Source organism: Aristolochia californica, unplaced genomic scaffold (genome assembly GCF_029961685.1).
Source record: "Aristolochia californica isolate CCGP_79_NKW_82.1479 unplaced genomic scaffold, dmAriCali1.0.hap1 SCAF_3, whole genome shotgun sequence".
Taxonomy (NCBI): domain Eukaryota; kingdom Viridiplantae; phylum Streptophyta; class Magnoliopsida; order Piperales; family Aristolochiaceae; genus Aristolochia; species Aristolochia californica.
The window spans coordinates 11,947,250-11,967,861 of NW_027181992.1; the positions used below are offsets into that span (position 1 = coordinate 11,947,250).

At 35.8% G+C, this 20,612-nt stretch overlaps 1 protein-coding gene across 2 annotated transcripts; it reads left to right on the forward strand.

Moving 5' to 3' along the window:
* The first annotated feature begins 6,675 nt into the window (after positions 1–6,675).
* On the forward strand, positions 6,676–20,494 carry LOC137960127 (mitochondrial thiamine diphosphate carrier 2-like). 2 transcript variants are annotated; one of them, XM_068807628.1, is made up of 8 exons: positions 6,676–6,876; positions 7,245–7,394; positions 8,083–8,199; positions 13,579–13,690; positions 16,972–17,099; positions 18,350–18,502; positions 19,129–19,257; positions 20,057–20,494. In XM_068807628.1, the coding sequence occupies exons 2-8, from the start codon at positions 7,278–7,280 to the stop codon at positions 20,273–20,275; spliced, it is 975 nt and encodes a 324-aa protein (XP_068663729.1). In that variant the 5' UTR covers positions 6,676–6,876; positions 7,245–7,277; the 3' UTR covers positions 20,276–20,494. The 2 variants fall into 2 exon arrangements, with proteins under 2 accessions (XP_068663729.1, XP_068663730.1); XM_068807629.1 differs by having other exon boundaries at positions 7,252–7,394.
* Positions 20,495–20,612: the final 118 nt, after the last annotated feature.

Genomic DNA, 20,612 nt, shown 5'->3' on the forward strand with positions numbered 1-20,612 from the left:
AATAGAATTTACGAAGGATACCACTCCGATAACTTTATTTTTCACCCCAAAAAATAAAAAACCAAACCAAACCAACATTACTCCACTCTAAAGCCTCAAACATAGAAACAACAAAAGAAAAAGAATGGAAAGCATGAACCGAATAACATGGAAAGCAGAAAAAGGGAAGATTTCCAGGAAATGTATTTGAGAAAAAATTCCCGAAAAAAAAAACTATGGAATTTCAAATAGCAAGCATTGAAAGGAAGATGAACTATTCTGAAAATGGAGCCGAAAATTAAAATGAGAGGCAGAAGAACGATTCAGAAACAAGAAGAAGACTAACCTTTGATTTATAGGAAGAAGGGTTTACCCTAATTTATTTCGAATCGAGCCAGAAAGGTTGCTGAGGGGGGAGAAAAGTCGCTGAAGGTTGTCGATGTCGGGGACGGCGAGAGGAAGAGAGGTTCAACGAGTGCCGGGGAGAGGTTGCAGGGGGGGAGGATTAAAATTGCCGAAGGTCACAAGCGAGAGGTTGTAGAATTTTTTTTTTCCACCAGTTTCCTTTCGACAGCCCGCCCGACAACCCGATGTAATTGACTGAGGGAAAGTGAATTCAGATCTTGACCCGAGTAAATTTATTTTCCCTCGGGTTATGCCTAAAACGAGAGAAAGTGAATTACATTTGTAATGTACTTTTCCTCCTAACTTATAGAGTATACTAACGGGTTTTTGTAGAGACCATCGTTTTCTCTTTTGTCTTTCATAGGGAGTCCCACCTTCCTGCTCCTTTCTTTGCCTCTTAAATAAAAATATCAAGGTAATTAATAAAAACAAAGGGAGTACACTATTTTTTTATATTCGGGGGAAAAGACTAAATGCTCCTTTATAAAGTACAAAGTTATAAACACATGACATTATTTAAAAAAAAATTATGGATCTATCTTCAACCAGCGAGTCAGTCAAACTTTCTGTAGTTCGAACTAGGGGTGGCTTCGAACCGAGCCGGTTCACGAGCCGCTCGAGTTCAGCTCGGTTCCAGCTCAATTCGATTAGTTTTATATCGAGCTCGAGCTCAAAAATACGTTCGTTTATATTAACGAGCCGAACCCGAGCAGAGCCAGGTTCGGCTCGTTGGCTCGCAAAACGAGCGGGTTCGGCTCGTTGGCTCGCTAACCGGCTCATTTTAACGAGCGGCGATTCGGGAATCGGGGGAGCTCTAAAAACATTTTATGGACAGAAAGTCCCGTCTCTTCCCTTCCGTCCTACCCCGTCTGGAACCCATACTTCTCTGCCATTTCCATGCCGTTTCAGCGTGATTTTCTCGCAAAAATCATTGTCTGTCGGTGGGTATTCATGGGAAACGGGGGATTTTGGTCTTCATATCCCTCGTTCTCCCTCTCCCTCTCCGATTCTTCAATCTCTGTCAAAGACTTCGATTTTTTGGTCTTCCCCTGCAATTTCTTCCTATTCTATCTTCTTCCTCTTCGATTTCTTCATCCGAAGTTCTTCCTCGCCGACGAATGAAAGCCACGGTCCAACGGGAGGTAAGATTTTTATTTAATGTTTTTTTTTGCGTCGCCGACCTAACCCTATAAAATCTCTAAATCTCGTTTCATTTAAGTAGTGATTCTTCATTCTTTGAAAGGTTTTGGAGATATCCCCGAACGGTGAACACTCTCTATTTCTGTAAGTGTTGATTTTATTTTTTTTCATTTTTATCTTCTGTATGTTTTCTTCCTCAGCAATTTTGGAGTTGATTTTTTTTTTTTCATTTTTATCTTCTATACGTTTTCTTCCTCTGCAATTTCGGTGTTGATTTTTTTTTTAGTACGTTTTTTTCCTCTGTGATTTCAGTGTTGATTTTTTTTTTTTCATTTTTATCTTCTGTAAGTCTAGTTACCCTTTGGTTGACAAAACTCTGGGGTTCGTTGTATATGTTCCAGATAAAGTTAAATACATCATTTTAATCAATTTTTTACCTTTTTTCCTCAATCAATAAGTTTATCTCGTATCGTTTTCTATCATGTCATTTTTTTTAAGCACGAAGAGAATTTAGCAGACCATGTAGTTAATTCTTATCTTATTAGTCACGGGCCTAAATTTTGACCTTCCAATTTCAATCTATATTGCTATCAGCGGTATTGGTTTTAAATGCATAAAATTTTTGTTCTCTCTTTAGAATTTGTTTAAGCTGAAAAGGATCATTCATCCTTTGCTCGGTATTGCATTTTGTACAGTCGTCATTCATATGTTGTCTTATATTTGGTATCCTATACGATTTTCTTGTGGACAAAGTCTCAAAACCCTTCTTCTAGTCACATTATGTGGATTATCAACATTTTCAATGTACAATGCACATCTAATTTTGCTAGTTCACTACTTATATTGATCTCTGTTCATATAGATTGTGTCCATATTAATTATATTTTATCTGGTAGTGGACTTTTTTTATCCAAAATGCAATGACTAGTCTTTACCTTTTTTCTGCAGCTTTTATTGTGACTTGGTGCTGTTTTTTTTTTTTCAATAACTTGAGAGAATTAAAATTTCGATAACATGCTCTTTGAATCAATTGTTTAGACAAAAATCATGTCCTAACTGCAAAATTGTAAAAAAAAACCCTATCTGGTGTGATCAGAGCTTGTTCTTTCTTCATGTGTCTTTTTCTTATTCCTATGGAACTCTTCCTCTTCCTAAATATAATATTGTGGTCCATAAAACAACCATAATAATTAAATTGTTGTTCACCAAAACAAAAATTTTTTTTAGGCATATGGAACTCAACCCAATTATGTTATGTTAGACTAGTAACAAGTCTTGTAAGTATGTATTCATCATACATATTAGATCAGAACATTTCAGAATACAGTACATAATTTTTATTTTTAGACCCAATATTTCGTTGAATTGATACGTTAGATACAGACTGATGTAAATTATCTCTCTTTTTTGCAATCGATTTGTATACTTCCTCTTCAATTTCTTCATCCAAAGTTCTTCCTCGCTGACGAGACGAAAGCAACGGTCCGACGGGAGGTAAGATTTTTATTTAATGTTCTGTTTTTTTTTCGTCGCCAACCTTACCCTACAAAATTTCTAACTCTTGTTTCGTTTCAGCAGTGCTCCTTCATTCTTGGAAAGGCTTTTGGAGATATCCCTGAACGGCGAACACACTTTCTGTTTCTGTAAGGTTCGATTTTTTTTTTCATTTTTATCATTAATTTCTTGTTATTGAGGTTGTATTTCATCAGAATATTAGAAGAGAATGTTGGTATGCTTATTTCCTTCTCTTATAAGTTTTTAAATTTATATATAAAAAAGGATCGGTATATTGGACTGGAAACTATTGGGTGCAGGGCTACTGGCTCAAAGAGACCCCGCTGCATTGAAAGACAAGGGTTGTTCCCGATTGTCACAACGTCACGTACCTTCCTCTACGAATAGACAAGTATCTTAAATTATGTGTAGGATCTTTGTTGTTTGGATAACTTTCTTTTCTCTATGTTTTTAATTTGTAATTTTGTTTTTTTGTAGAAGTAAGAATGTCAACACCTCCTCAATTGACATCAATAATTAACACTAGTTCTAGTGTGACTATAAATAGTGACTCAACTCCACCAGAGTCACTACCCTCTGTCATAGAAGTGGACCCAGATGAAATTACCATAAATGAGGATGAAGGTGACTTTACCCATACTTCAAAAAGACAAAAAAAGTCTCATGTGTGGTTGGAATTCAAAGAAGTATCACTTAATGGTACAAAAAAGGCTCAGTGTGTTCATTGTAAAATTAATTTGAGTGTCATTAGTAGTGGAGTGACCACACATATGAGTCGACATTTGAAACGTTGCACTAGTAGAAAAGTGGCAATGAGAAAACAAAAAACCTTAAACTTTCAACCAGTGGGTGCGGGATCTAATGTTGTTCAGAGTCCATCTGGACTTCCTTTTATGGATTTTGGAGGAAAATACGATCAAGCTAAAATGAGAGTACTCCTTACTCATTGGATTCTTATGCATGAGCATCCATTCATGATAGTAGAAGAGGAGGGATTTAATTTTTTAATGAAGATGGCAAATATGAATTATGAGAAAATATCCCGTAAGACCATTAAGAAGGAGTGTATGGAGGTGTATGAGGCAGAAAAAAAGAAATTGAAAATTTTGTTAAAAGAGATTAACAAGATTAGTCTTACCACGGATCTTTGGAAGTCCCAAAATCAAAAGATTGAATACATGGTTATTACTGGGCATTTTATTGACAGTAATTGGAAGCTACAAAACGAGTCTTGAGTTTTGTGCATGTTCCTCCTCCTCGTCGTGGCGTTGATATAGCAGATGCTATTTACAAGTATTTGAAAGAGTGGGAGATCGAAAATAAAGTTTTTAGTATTTCAGTTGATAATGCTGCATATAATGATGTTTGTATCAGAGTTTTGAAACAAGATTTTTCAAGGAAAAAAAAATTGGTGTGTGGTGGAAAGTTGTTTCATGTACGTTGTTGTGCTCATATTTTGAACTTATTAGTCTAAGATTGTCTTGTTCAGATTAAGGATATCATTGATAATGTGCGTGAAAGTATCAAATTCATAAATCTGTCTGAGGCTAGACTTCGCACTTTTTCTGAAATTGTACAACAATTAGAACTTGGTGAAAAGAGGTTGGTTATTGATTGTCCAACTCGTTGGAACTCCACTTATGACATGTTGTCTTCTGAATTAAAATTCAAAGATGCATTTTCTAGATTTAAAATTAGAGAACCAACTTATGGTTGTTTGCCAAGTTTTGATGAATGGGAAAAGGTTGACATGGTGTGTGAGATCCTAGAAGTTTTTAATACAGTTACTAATATAATTTCTGGGAGTGACTACCCTACTTCTAATTTGTACCTTAGTGAGGTATATAGGGTAAAAGAAGTTATGGATTTTCATTCTACAAATGAAAATATTTTCATTAGGATAATGGTTAGTAAAATGAAAGAGAAATTTGAGAAGTACTGGGGTGAATGCAATTTATTGATGGCTGTTGCTTCAGTTTTGGATCCAAGGGTCAAATTAAAGTTGATCGAAGTGTGTTTTCCAGTGATATATTCTAAGGAGGATGCTACAATGAATATAAATGTAGTTCGACGCACCTTATATGAGATCTACGATGAATATGTATCTTTTTATAATGTGGATATTAGAAATGAAAAGATTGTTTCAAGTACTAGCTCTATGGGTGTTTCCACAAGTCGTAGGCCTTCATCAAGTTCAGGTTGGTCAAAGTTAATGAGTTATATGAAACAAAAGGATATAGTTAATTCACCAAGGTCAGAATTGGAAATTTATCTTGAAGAAGGTGTATATAGTTGTGAGGAAACTTCACAATATGATTTTGATGTTTTAGAATGGTAGAAAATGAATCATATGAAATTTCGGCTATTATCTAAGATGGCAGCAGACATCCTTGTAATTCCCATATCCACAGTAGCTTCAGAGTCTACATTTAGTGCTAGTGGTAGAGTAATAGACTCATATTGTTCTTCCTTGGCACCAAATACAGTTCAAGCTTTGATTTGTGGCAGTGATTGGGTTCGGGTTCTTCACGGTGTAAAAAAAAATCAAAAGGTAAATTTCTTTGATTAATTATTTATTATAAAAAAATTTAGTTTATTTTTTGTTTTATTTATTAAAATTTTGTTTTATGATTACAACCTGAGAAGAAGAGTGTAAAGATAATGCTACCAGCTACATGATTTTTCATGTTCCTCTCATCATGGTAATTTTAATATTTTTACATTAAGTAACTAGTAGTGGAACAATATTTTTTTTTATCTGACAATATCTAATTTTATTTTTTTGTTTTTGTCATAGGTGGAGATTTTGCTCATGCAGGGACGCATATTATTATTTAGCATTAAGAGAAACAACTATAGTTTGTAATTTTATAATGGATTTATAGTTTTTATTTGGGTGATTGTAAATTGATAGTGATATTTCATTTAATTTTGTTGTGTTTGATTATTGTATGGAGCTTATTTATAATGTTATGCAATGTATGAAGTGTTTAGACTAGTTTATGGAGTGTATAAATAATTTCATGGAATTTATGGAATGTATAGATAATTTGATGGACTGTTTATGGAATGTATAGATAATTTGATGAAGTGTTTATGGAGTGTTTATGCAGGTATTATTATACAGGTTGTATATATATTGATTATGCCCAATTTTAAGTAGAGGTCATGCCGAATTTTATACTGGTATTATGTACATAGATTATATTCAATTTTAAGAAAAAGTTATGCCTAATCTTATATATGTATTATATATATAGGTTATGTTTAATTTTATGTAGAGGTTATGCCCAATTTTATGTAAAATATATGTATAATTTTATATATAATTTATTTGATATATATTTTTTAAAAATTTTTAAATGTATGTTGAGGCTCGAGTTCGGCTCGAAGCTCGGCTCGAGCTCGGTTAAAATTTTTGGACTTGAGCTCGATAATAATTTTAGGCTCGAGACGAGGCTCGGCTCGAAGCTCGGCTCAAAATATTTAAATCAAACTCAGTTCGAACATAGGCAAGTTCGGGCGAGGTTCGGCTGGATGCCACCTTTAGTTCGAACTGTTGTGGTTGTTCACGTAATCAAATTCAAAAGCATGCTTAGGTTTACATAAAAAATTAAGCGTAAAGACCAAAGAAGTGTAGGCTTCTTATTCGTTTTGTTTTGTAAACTTGCCGCCCCAAATCTTCTCGTCCGAACAGCATTGCGAAACCGACCGACTCCTTCAGAGGCGGCGTGGAAAGGAAGGTGTCTTCTGTTTTCTTTTTCTCCGCAAAAGCTATATCCTGCGTGCTTCTATGGGGGTTCGCCTTTTTCTCTCCACGTCTGGCAAGGCATCCAGGTTTCCCTTCCTTCCAACTCATCCCTTTCTCGTGTGACCTGAACAGCAGCCTGATTTTCTCTTTCGTTTTTTTTTTTAGTCGAGTCCTTCTTGCTTTTGTATGCCGTATTTTATGGTCCGTTGTATTTAAAAAAGTATCCAATTGATGGGAATGTCTTGGATATTAGTATCTAATGTTGTCGGTTGCGCAGGATATGCTCTTCACTTTAGAAGGGGTTCACGTTAGAAGTTCTTCAAGTTGTTAATCTTTCCTATTTCTAATGGTTTTTCCGAGGACTTATTTTTATTTATTCTGCTTGCTTTTCCTTTCCTATACCTTTTCTTTTGTGGGCTTTTTGTTTTGAGAGGCCTTTTAACGTGCCTTGTAGATTATAGTGGCAGTGCAGGCGGCTACGGTGGTGATGGAAGAACATGGACAGTGGAAACGCGCATTTATAGATGCCACCGCGGGGGCCTTCTCTGGCGCTATTTCTCGGACGGTGACCTCACCTCTGGACGTGATCAAGATTAGATTTCAGGTCACATTTGGATTCTTTTCTCGTGCTATTTTTATTTGCATCGTGAAGGGATAATTTTTTTGGCAGGAAATTGCATAAGTTTGATGAATAATAGGGAGAATTTAATTTCTCAGTGCGAAAAAAAGAAGTAAAAACTGGTTGTGGAAACTAAAGTGAATTGATAATGGTGGGAATCGTTTCCATCAAAGTATCTCGGTTACGAAAATAGTATAATAGCAGCAAAGATTTCATTCTCCTCAATGTAGTACTTTTGCTCTTAGGACATGAACTTGGACGCTCAGATGAATTATTGAAACCAGCGTTGATTATTGAAGCTTTTAAGGCAGACAAGTTATTAGGTAGTTATACTTATAAGTATAGAAGCTTAAAAATTCATATCCATCTGTTTACTTTTATAGTTTTCATAGGCATCAGTTGAAAGCTTCTATGCATTTATAGAAATCTTTTGCAGCTGTATTGCTTTTAGTCTGTTTAACATGTAAGTAGTCTCTAGTTGTGTTAGTGCACAGCTGGACTTTAAGATGCTTTCTGTCTCTGCCCATCAATAATACACTTATTTATGTTTCATGCCTGTAGCCTAACATATGGTATAGTTTTCTCTCTTTCACTGTCATTTTCCTCTTACTGATTTCTTTAATCTACTCTCTATTACATAGCTTTTTAACTCTTTACCCATAACTGTTTACAGGTTCAATTAGAACCTACTACTTCTTGGGCTTTGCTACGCAGAGATCTATATGGAACATCAAAATACACTGGAATACTGCAAGCAACTAGGAACATCTATAGAGAGGAGGGTTTGGCGGTATAGTCTTCTGTTATGCATTTATATGGTTTGAAAGATTGTCAGGGCATATTGTTTGGAAGATTTTCTATTATAGGAATACCGTGCACTCTGTTTGGAGTACCTTGCAGTATATAGTAATACATAAACCAGCTATAATGAGAAATCAGCTTGAGAGATTCTTCACACCAATTTTACACAGTTCCCATATTTCCACATTTAAACAGTTTCTATGTTTCAACTTTGTTTAATTATCATACATATCTTTTTGTAAAATAAGGTAATAAAGAGTGTTGAGAGAGAGAGAGAGAGAGAGGAAGAGAAGGAGAGGAGAGAAAAGGAGAAAGGGTAGCTGCTGCAAGAGAGCAAGAAGAGCTCTCGTTAGGGTTCTAAATCACATATATAGCTTAAGTGAAAACAGGTACAAAGACTAATATAACTCTCATACACTTAATCCCTGATAACTCCTAGATTACACCTCCAAATTACGTGAAACTCAAACTACCTAAAACACTCGAGTGTGCTGAACTAGATAGGACCATATATAGGAGGTGTATACTATGTGACATTATCAAACTACCCTTTGCATTGTTTTCAACTCAAGTTGATGCATAAATATCCATAAACTCCAACTTGTTACAAAAAGTTCCAAATTCATGTTTTTCTAAGGCCTTGGTAAACATGTCAACGACTAGATCACCAGACTGAACATAGGGAGTAACTACTTCCTTTATCATTGCATCTCAAACAAAGTGACAATTGACTTCTATATGTTTGGTTTTCTCGTGAAAAATTGGATTTTCTACAATGAAAATAGCAGCTTAATTGTCATAGTACATGGTCATGTGCCCATTGCTTTGTAGGTTCAATTCGTAGACAACTAATCTCACCCACATCAATTCACTAATAGTATGAGCTACAACTTTATATTCAACTTCAACATTGGAACAAGCCATAACATTTTGTTTCTTACTCCAACTTATCAAGTTTCCACCTAAGAACACACAATAACCAGTAATTGACTTTCTATCCAGTTTAGACCTAGCATAATTTGCATTTGAGAATGCTTCTATCTTTAGGTGATCATAGGGTTTAAAGAACAATATTTGACCCTTCAAATATCATAACATCCTCTAAGCGGCTTTGAGATGTACCTTTTTGTGGGTGATCCACAATAACTGTAGTATAGAACAATTTCCTAATTAACTTGCGATACATGGTCTAGTCCTTTAGTTCATCATTGTTCTCAGTGTGAAGATAATGACCAACTTCCATCTATAGTGCCTTTGTCCCTGATAGGTCATACTCCTGTAACATATCATTCACAAATTTTCTTTGTGTAAGTACGAGTCTTTCCTTGCTTCTAGCTACTTCAATTCTAAGCAAATGCTTCAAGGAACCCAAATCTTTGGTTTGAAAATGCTCTAAGAGATGCATATTTTATTATTTCAATATATTTTGTATCACTCCCAGATAAAATGATATCTCCCACATATGCTAGCAGGACAACAACAACAACAAACGATCTCTTCAGGACAAATAGAGAATAATCATACTGACTACGAGAGTACCCATAAGACATAACAACCTGGCTGAATTTCTCAAACCATGCCTTTAAGCATTGTTTAAACCCATATATTGCTTTCTTGAGTCTTCACACATTTCGAATCTCCTCTTGAGCAACATATCTAGGAGGTTACTTCATATACACCTCTTCATGTAGGTCACAATATAAGAAGGTATTTTCTATGTGAAGCTGAAACAATTGGCAATGCTTGTTTGACAGCAATAGATACAAGAATGCATACTAAGTCAGGTGAGCAACAAGGAAAAGGTCTTAAATACATCAACACCATATGTCTTGAGTGTAACCATGAGCTGCCAACCGAGCCTTATATCGCTTTATTGACCCATTTGCCTAGTATTTCACGTGTATACCCAACGAAATCTAACCACGGTAGCACCCAAGGGCAAGTCACACAAAACCCATGTGCCTCTATTATATAATGCCTCCATTTCAACATCCATAATTTCTTTCCACTGAGAGGAATAAAGAGCATCCTGCACAGAAGAAGGAATAGTGCATGAAGACAAAGACTAGGCAGAATACTTTTTGTACTGGTGAGACAAGGAGTCAAGAGACAAAATTAGATAATGAATGTCTAGTGGACTTACGTACACCTTTTCAGAGGGTAGTAGGAAGGTCTAACTCACTTACCTAAGGATTTTTAGATGGGGAAGATTCTGGATTAAGCGGGAGAGAGGGAGCTGCTTGGCACTCAATAATATGTCTTCTATGATACTCTTGTAATGGTTTCTCTGGAATAACAACTAGTGAATGGGTAGGATCATCCTCTACAAGAGTTGGAGCAACAATTTTTGGATGTAAAGAGGGAGGAGTAATCAATGACAATTGTAGAAAAAAAGGGGATATTTTCCAAGAATGTGACATCAACATATACAAATGTTTTCCTAGTGGAAGGACAAAAAAATTTGTACCCCTTTTGTGTACGTGAGTACCCGAGGAAGATACAGTTCACTGCACAAGGAGAATTTATCTGTGGAGGAGCCAAACACATGAGTGAAATATACACACCCAAAAACATGAGGAGACAAGGCAAATAGAGTAATTGAGGGCATGAACAACTGAATGGGAACTTTTCTCCAAGAATAGAAGATGGCCGTGTTAAAAATAGAACATGCAGTTTGAATTGCATGACCCCAATATGTCTTGGGAACATTCATATGAAGAAGCATTGCATGTGCAACTTCCAATAGATGACGGTTCTTGTGTTTAGGTATCCCATTTTGTTGGGGAGTGGAACACACGCGAAGACTGATGAACTATTCTATGATTTTGGTAGAAAGTGTCGAACTTGTGATTCATAAACTCCAAACCATTATCAGTACAAAAAACACAAAAAGATGCATCAAATTGGGTCTTTATTTCGTTGTAAAAGTTTTGAAATACAGTAAATATTTCAAACTTTTCCAGGAGGAGATACACTTAAGCACATTTACTGAAATCATCAATAAAGGTAAGAAAATGCTTGTGACCATTGGACACATAACATGGTCCCCATACATGTGAGTGGACAATTTCAAATAAACTTGTGCTTCTTGTTTTGATAAAGGCAAACACATTCTAGAGATGCTTGCTTGGTTGATATGAGTTGTCTGAAATGATGAATTGGAAGGCAAATTGGGAAATAGTTGAATCAACTTTGCTGGAGATGGATATCCTAACCATAGATGTCACTGGAGTGGTGAGACTACAATATGAAGAGCATGTGAAGGAGCCTGTGAGTGTTCCTCTAGATGATATAGTCCACCTCTCTCACATGCAAAACTAATTGTCCTCCTTATCGTGAGATCATGAAATACATAACGAGATGGGTAAAAAGTTATAGAACAATTCATAAACTTAGTGAGATGACTTACTGACATCAAATTAAGAGAAAATTTGGGAACAAATAGCATTGATTGGTGTGACATAAAACCAAATTGAACAAGTGTACCTATTCCCATAATTGATGACATTGACCCATCAGCAAAGGTGACATATTTAATGTCAAAGGACTCCTTGAAGTCAAAGAACAGGAAGGCATACCTGACATATGAGTAGCGGTTCTTGAGTCCAGAGCCCAAGTCGATGAGCGAGACACATGTAGAGTTGATGTACCTGAATTGGCTAAAGTGGCAGTGGGTGGTAAAGGCTGAAACTACGAATGTTGTAACAAGGGTGGTAGCTGGCAATTGTGCTATGCACTGAGCTTGTTGTTGCATCTCAATAGATGCCCTAACAGAATATTCATCCGCTCTGTAGTACTATGTGTAGTTGTCCCTTTTGTTTTTTCAACTCGCTTTCAGCAATAGTGAAAGGATGAAAATTGCTTATCTCCTACAAAACTCCAAGCAGCCCAATATAGCTTGTAACTGAACGTTCACCTTGCTTGAGACTAAACAATTTAGCATACAACTCATATTCATAGAACAAATTGATCTCTTCAACATACAAAGCTTCTAGTGACAACCACATTTCTTTTGCAGTTTTGCAGTTCATAATTTAATTCCTTAAATTTAGAATGAATACTATTGATTAGTCAAATCATTAATTGACTGCCATCTACTTTCCAGTTATCATTCCAAGGGAATTGGAGGGTCTTCCCTGATGAATTTAGACCTCCTCTTTGCCTTGAGATAAATCCAAATGGATTTTGACCAACTGAAATAACTTTCCATTCAACCTCTCATAAGCAATCAAGGTTGAATCTTTTCTCTCTTCTCAAAAAATTAAGCAATCAAGTTTCCATGCTCACTTCACTAGAATCAGCCATAGATACCAAGAATAACAATTACAAACAATCACAATTTCTCACCAAGCAATTGCCAGCGTAGACACTATGGACCCACTTCTCAAAGAATTAGGGTTTTCGCAATTTGAACACCTATTCCCCCAAAATCTAGAATACCCTAAAGATTGATGGCAACACTTAAAAAATCTCAAACATTAGGCTGATGTCAGCCAATCCAGTGGTGACACTGGCAAACGAGCCCAGTAATGGGCTGCACACCAGGCAGATGGGAAAAATCCCAGGTTAATAACCCTTTAGGGCATTAAACAATTATCAAATTGCTCTAGGGGCAGCAGCAACCATTAACCCTAGGGTTATAGTAGAGAAAGAGTTCAAAAGATCAGATTTTTATTGATCAATCACAATTAAACCTTAATTTCGCCCTTGTGAGAGATCACTGGCTTTAATGGAGAAGAGGAAGGAGCTCCACTCACTTGTAACCAGGTCTTACCACTCTGATACCATGTGAAATAAGGTAATAAAGAATGCTGAGAGAGAGAGAGGAAGAGGAGAAAAGAGAAAAAGAGAGGGTGGCTGCTGCAAGAGCGCAAGAAGAGCTCTCATTGGGGTTCTAAATCTACCCCTAGCTTAAGTGAAAACAGGTACAAAGACTAATTTACCCTCATCTAGTTAATCCCTTATAACTCCTACATTACACCTCCGAATTACATGAAACTCGAACTACATAAAAACTCAAGCATGCTGAACAAGATGGGACCATATCTAGGTGTATACTATGTGAAATTACCAAACTACCCTTCACATTGTTTTCTAACACTTTTCTTATACCAAGTCTTAGAAAATTAAACCAAAATGTGTGGAAAGAAAAGCTATCAAGCCAATGTCTTAGACTATAGGACTTTCTTCTGAAGCAAGCAACTTCTCACAGAATCTTGTTAGTCTTGTGGAAAGGTTTAAATTGAAGTTTCATTCACAAATCTTTTTGTTTTATGTCAATTCTATAGCAAATTAATCTCAATTTTTTTTTATTTGTTATTTTTTTCATTTTTGCCTCAAATGTGTTCAATGTGGTTACCCGTTGCAGGGATTCTGGAGGGGTAATGTTCCAGCACTGCTTATGGTGATGCCATACACTGCGATTCAGTTCACTGTGTTACACAAGTTGAAGACTCTTGCTGCTGGCTCATCGAAGACAGGTCTGTTTGTTGTTGAAAACTTCCCATATACATTGGAGATGTCTGTCCATCTGACAAGTAATGACTTGTACCACTTTGCTATTTCATATCATGCTCTAGAAATGATGCTAATGCTAACATCAAATAATTACTTAAAACTATGCCTGTGGCATGCTTCTAAGCTATAGTGCTAGTTTTAAGCAGCAGTATGGTGAAGCCTTATCTCTTGGCTTATTGATGTGGCAATTAGCTGTGTGTGTCAGATTTTTAAAAGGCTTATACAATGCCAACCTTTCTGTGAACAAAGCACAAAAACTTCCATGGACTTGACTCTTTCTACTGCTGTTTTATTCCTCATTTCAACTCTGCCTACTCTCCTTCTATTGAGTTCATGAAATCTGGCCCTTTCAATTCGATATCTGAAGCTGAGATGAGTTTTTTTGAGGTCAAATCTAGATTTCCTGCCCCATTTTTTGTCTAGACTTTAAGAAAGCATTTGAAGTCTAGCATCAGTTAAAACATGAAACTCAGCTTGATTTAGTGAAAGGTTCGTTGATCCTAAACTTCACTCGAGTACCTATGACGTATTTCTATTGTTTGGTTCAAATGCTCGACAATTGCATTCTACAAATAGAGTGTTCTATACCAATGTAAAATATATATATATAGTGTTTGGCGCGCCATGGGGATTAGTTATCTGAAGAATTACTCTTCATTTCGAAGCACAAATCTGGCTCTCAAATTGAAATGTTAGATATAGTTAACTGGAGAGCTTCTTGGCTGCCATGCAAATTGAGCATTCGGATCTGACATTTTTTTATTGATCCATATTAGGGTCCTATTGTAAATAGTGTTCCTTTAGGGGCTCAAAATGATTAGCTATTTGATGACTATTTATTCAAAATGCTAAATTGTATAGCTTTACTCTTCTTTGAGATTGAAGATTTTATTAGGATATGTGCAACAAAACACTTTGGTTGTGGAAAAAAAACTTTGCTAGTGATTGCTGTTAAGGTATAGTCCCACATAGATTAATGAGTACAAAAATCTTGAGTTTATTAGTTGGCTAGTCATTTTGGGATGGGCCTTGGACCCAACTTAACATGGTATCAGAGCGGGTACTCATATGGGCCTGCACCTAAACTATCTACTTATAGAGCGACAAAAGATGGCCTACACCTAAACTATCCACTTGTAGAGCTACAAAAGAGGGCTTACTCCTAAACTGCCTACTCCTAAATTATCCACTTGTAGAGCTACAAAAAAGAGGGTCTACACGTGAGGGGGAGTGTTAAGGAATAGTCCAACATAGATTAGTGAGTCCAAAGATCTTGAATTTATTAGTTGGTAAAGAGGTTTTCTAAGTTGGCTAGTCATTTTGGGATGGGCCTCAGACCTAACTTAACATGGTAATGATTATTCTTAACCAAAGATAAAAAAGAAATGAAGTGTTTTATGATTTTAATAAGTATCTTGCTGCCAGGTTTAGAAGGGTAATGTTACTGATGCTATACTTTACTTATCTATACCCGTATCTGAGTCACCTTGGACAATTTTAAGCCTGTTTTTGTTGTGTGTATAGAGTACAGAGATCCGTGGGCATAGATTTGTTGTTGTAGACCGGTTCTTTCCGATAGTACATTTAATTGCTTGTGTGATTATGGATGTTTCACATAATGCTGGTTTATTTTTAGAGAAATGGCTGTGAAGTTCTTTTAATTATTACTTTTGATGGGGAAAATACATTTAGTGGCTCTACTCGGAGGAATTTTTGGGGGCTATTGGAGACTAAACTACATTTAATGTAGTTCTTGCCTCCCACAGACAGGTGGATTGTGGGGGCCATAGGGGTCTGGTTAATTGGGAAACTTGATCTAACTTTTGAAGCTAGAAGCTAGAAGCATCAAATTTGAAGTGTAAAGAGGATATTCACAAGCAGTGGATGCTGGTTACTTTTGAATTTGGGAACTATATGTTCTGGCTAACATATTTTGGCACTTCTTGTAGAGAATCCATGTTTCTGTCATCTTTCTAGATGCACTAACAATTGTATAGTAATCAATAGCTTGCTATGATAGGTTGCTATTGGCAAAAATAATACACTAAGCTGGATGAATGGACCATTTGAAGTTCATGAGAAGATTTATGGTAATGCCTACTGCTTGTAGCTTCCTAGTCATATGAGCGCTTGTGATGTTTTTTATGTCAAACATCTTATTCTTTATCATGGGAGTGGTTCAAAGGAAGAGGAAGGTTTGGCCTTGAGGACCAGTTCTTACAATTCTTGGTACACGGTTGTATATAATATAGGAAATATGTTTTAGTGGAAAACATGTTCAAGGATAGGGAAGAGATCAGATTAGAAATCCATTTTAGTGTCAGTCCGTTTTAGGAAAATTTTCAGTAACTATCCTCTTTAATAGTTGCTTTGTCTTAAAACTCAACAAATGTCTTCTTTTAAGAGTCTCATTTTAGAAAATCCTTTATTAGTAGTTGCTTGTTTGCGTTTAAGGGGATTCAAAAGTCGTCATCAATTGGTGCAAGAAGTCTTCTAAGACTCCTTGGAGGCACTGGGATCTATTTGAAGATATCTGTAATTTAATTTCTCATTTGCAATATAATTGGAATTATATTCCAAGATCCGCTAATCACCTAGCGGATAATCAGGCTAAATTAGGTGTTTCCCTCCAACATCTTGTTGTGGAGGAAGTCCTTGTTCTGTAAGGTATTTATATATTTTCTTGTTTTTTTGTAATATATTCACACCTTTTTACTTAAAAAAAAAATTTGCTTGTTTGGGAGCCTAAATGTAGCAACCATATAGTTAGTATGTTTTTTCTTAACAAGCTACTAGAATTTTGTCTATGGTCAGTGTAGAAAGTTAAAAAAAATGTTCAATTTGATTGTTGTTAGATGCATTTTCTAAACCCTTAATCTATCAACGTTAATGCCAAGCATAATAGGAAACTCAGTTCTTGGAGGTTACAAATAAGGGTTGAAGGAGTATTATGCCAAGCGTAATATAGGAAACTGAGTTCTATATTTTTCTTAGTTTTTGTTTTCTGGAATTTTTATTTCACATCCAACTCTAGCTTTTAGACTGGCTGTGAGACAGTATTCTGTATCCAGCTAATATAGGATTTTCTGATAACTATTATGACCATGTGACCCCGTCGGAATGGCCAGTGTTACTAGAAAGAAAATCCTTCATGTTTCTTTAGTTACTTGATGTGGAAAAGCATACTTGTTTGGAAGGTTTTTGTCCATTTTTCTTCGGCCTAAATGCTTGCTTTTCTGTCCAGAGGATCATATTCGACTGTCTCCTTACTTGTCTTACATAAGTGGGGCACTAGCTGGTTGTGCTGCAACGGTTGGATCATATCCGTTTGATCTTTTGAGAACTATTTTAGCATCACAAGGTGAGCCTAAGGTATGACCCTCAAAATCTCTGCTCAGCTATTCATTCTGGATCACTTCGCACTGCTGCTGTTTGGACTCACATTATGATAGTGAGGAATTTATGTGTTTGTTTCTTCATTAACTATGAATTGGTGACACCATGATTGATAAAGTCATCTTTATCTTTGAAATCTACATCGGAAGCTTGTCCAGAGATCCTAGATATAATGATGCTGGACATTATAATGTGGAAGAGGTAGTTGAAAAATACTCAAGGAGACTGAGTTTAAAGAGGCCCAAGTTTCCTATTCCAAGGTTAAGTTCTAAGAACAGAAAATCTCAAATTGGAAAGTCCACAAGCTACAATTTCCTATTTCAACCTTGTTGTAGTAGAAAGAGAAAATTAAGGTATCTTGCTGGAGTTAGAGGTTCTAACTCCAAGGGTTATGGGCTGTTTGATGGAAAGCACCTTAGATAGCAACTTGTTGTGATAGTTAAAAGCTTCAATTCAAAAATAAATATTTTTTTAAGTAGTAGTTTCCTGTTTTAAGTTTTAAGTCTTTGTTTCTATACTAGTAAAGTCTGAAGTTAACAAATCTACAATTAGGAAAATGATTTCTATTGTTAAATTCCTTTCCCAGCAAACAAAACTAGATTAAATTCTAATTAGAGGCTATCCTAGAATGGACGACATAGGAGTTTCATGTTTGATTTTTTTGCCTATTAAAGGGCTTCATATGTAACAAAGAAACCATCTTTTGCTGATTGAATGAAATGCTGGTTTTTGTTCATTGTTGGATAAACTTATCCTCTTGTTTTATTATTTGTTTGTTATTTTTATTTAATAGCTTCAGAAATAACACTAAGTTTTACCAATTAAACTTTAGACCAAATTATAGTTTTCCAAGTTTTTGTTGAAATCTAGGGTACCATACTCTAGACAAAGCTATCAAGTTTATTATTTTTTTATCAAAACCATTGTGCTGTGTCACATAGAAGAGTCTTCCACTTTTCCTCTATCATAGACATAAAAATAGACATATTCATTTCCCTTGGATGTTCATTAATGTATTTCCTTTTAGTTTATGTATTCTGAGGGTGGGTTGTGTTAGCCTCTTTCTTGTTTTTCTTCTATTTTTTAATGAATTTAAATCATTCTCAAAAACATTTTTTCTCTATCAGTGAGAATGGGTTTGGCTTCATGCTGTGAGGTTTTAACAAAGTTTTATGCCATATCGGAAATTTTTTCTACACTTAAATGTCTTGTTTATCTTTGTCCAGGTATACTCCAGCATGAGATCTGCTTTCATTGACATAGTTAAGGCCCGTGGGTTTCAAGGATTATATGCAGGATTGTCACCCACACTTGTTGAGATCATCCCTTATGCAGGCCTCCAGTTTGGGACCTATGACACGTTCAAGCGTTGGACTATGGTATATGAAGTTCTGTTTCTCTGCTCAAAATGTACATTATGAGTCTTTCAAATGATAGAGTTTGGCTTCAATTTTCCAGAAAAAAAAGAGGAATAAGTACAAAATGTTACATTTCTTCCTTTGCAACTAAAAGCTTTCTCCTTTGCTTACTTGTCCTGGTTCGTCAAATTCAAATTTCGTGGAGAAGAAATGGTGTGGGTGCTCTGTTCTTATTAACAGAACCTTGCAACTAGCTAATTATTGAGGTTGTAAAAACTAGTTTTTATATGGAGTTTGGTGGCTACTGAGAAGTACACCTTTGTATCAATTTATGCAAAGATGTTATGTCCATGCAGGAAACTTAGTATGCTGCCAGTGTTTGTCATTGAGGTCAATTGTGCACCTCTGACACCAGATGGTTCTGTTGTACGTCACACTTAAGTGTGGAACCATTTCAATAACTATCTATTGATAGATTTCTTAAATTCTTTCTAACAAGTAACATACTGGTTTTAACATACTGGTTTTTCAAATTCTTTCTTAACTGCTTGGTATTTGCACTTTTTTAATAACATTTTTACTATTATCTCTGTTACTTGTAGGAATTAAAGTGAATATGTTCTGACTATCATCTTTCTTACTCATAGAAATTAAACCAAATTTGGTCTGAAGATGAGAGGCTTTCTAGCTTCCAGCTTTTTTTGTGTGGCCTGGCAGCTGGGACATGTGCGAAAGCAGTCTGTCACCCCCTTGATGTGGTCAAGAAGCGTTTTCAGGTAAATCTCATTCAATCGTGTGAAGAACCTGATGCTAGTGTACCTTTGGAGCTTTTCAACTCCCAAATGATGGCTTGATATCTTAGTAATTTTTGTAAAATATGTAAGCCCATGCATTTATCAAATTTCATGCTGAACTTATTAGTTCTTTTCTTTGGGGGAACGATCTTAATTGTTTAAAATTTTACATTGATAAGAAGAACATATTCATTTTATAGTGAAGATACTGCAAAACATGTTCTACTGTTATGTTGAATCACAACAAACAAGGTGACAGGACAGTGTTTCATGGTATTGCTGGCTAGTTACTACAAGATTCAAGTTCCTTACTGTAAGGTTTCTTAGAGGAAGACAACAGATGGGATATAAAAAAAAATAAAAAAATTGAATGTCATTGGTCATGTTAAGAGGCAGTATGTGGTCACTGAGCAAGGGTGATTCAGTTCCATTCATCATTGCTTGATCTGTCATTTACTAGATGCCCTCCATTGGCAAGCATGTCATGGCTGCAGCTTCCAACTGAAGGTGGTCATCAATCGGGGATGTGATACAAAATGTGACCAATAGGTTAATTCTTAAATACACCAATATTGTACCTCTTTTTGTAATGACTTTGAGCTGGTTGTTTCTAGTATCCCTCTGCTTAGGTTTTTTAATCAAGGATCAAACATTATTTTCTGACCCACTGGATTAGTTTCTGTCATTCAATTTCTTTTGTGTTTAATTCTATCATATGGTTATGCTAGTGTTTCATTTTCTGGATTATAAATGAGAGATGACTTAGCACTTGTGTTTGCAGATTGAAGGACTACAAAGGCACCCAAAATATGGGGCCCGGGTTGAGAATCATGCCTACAGAAATATGTATGATGCCCTACGCCGCATCCTAATGAAGGAAGGCTGGGCTGGCCTCTACAAGGGTATAGTACCTTCAATAATCAAAGCTGCCCCTGCTGGGGCTGTCACTTTCGTGGTATACGAGTACACATCCGATTGGTTGGAGTCCTCGTTAACCTGATGAAATTTTTTTTTTTGTCCAATCTTCTTTTTCTTTCAGTATTTATTATGGAGTCCCATTCTTTCTTGTTGTAACTGAAGTCGGATCTTGAGAAAGCCAGAAATGGCGTTATAAAAAATGCCATTTTGCTCAAAAGGGTTTAATGGATCAAACGCGCCGAGTTTAGTGGTCATTTTTAATCATTCTATTTGGACTGTGGTTAACTGTGGCAGTAGAATGTTGAAAGCTTTAAGAATAAAATAATTATGAGATATCTTGTACCTATAGAAAGAAATATGCCAAATTATGCGGCGTTGTCTCAAAAAGAACGGTGAGTCGTATCAAAACTGATATGAAC

Bases quoted from the DNA above. Each gene is read 5' to 3' on its own strand.
- LOC137960127 (XM_068807628.1), top strand. From the start codon at position 7,278: ATGGAAGAACATGGACAGTGGAAACGCGCATTTATAGATGCCACCGCG. The intron at 18,503-19,128 runs GTATATGAAGTT...TCTTACTCATAG, and splicing joins CGTTCAAGCGTTGGACTATG to AAATTAAACCAAATTTGGTC. The intron at 19,258-20,056 runs GTAAATCTCATT...TTGTGTTTGCAG, and splicing joins TGGTCAAGAAGCGTTTTCAG to ATTGAAGGACTACAAAGGCA.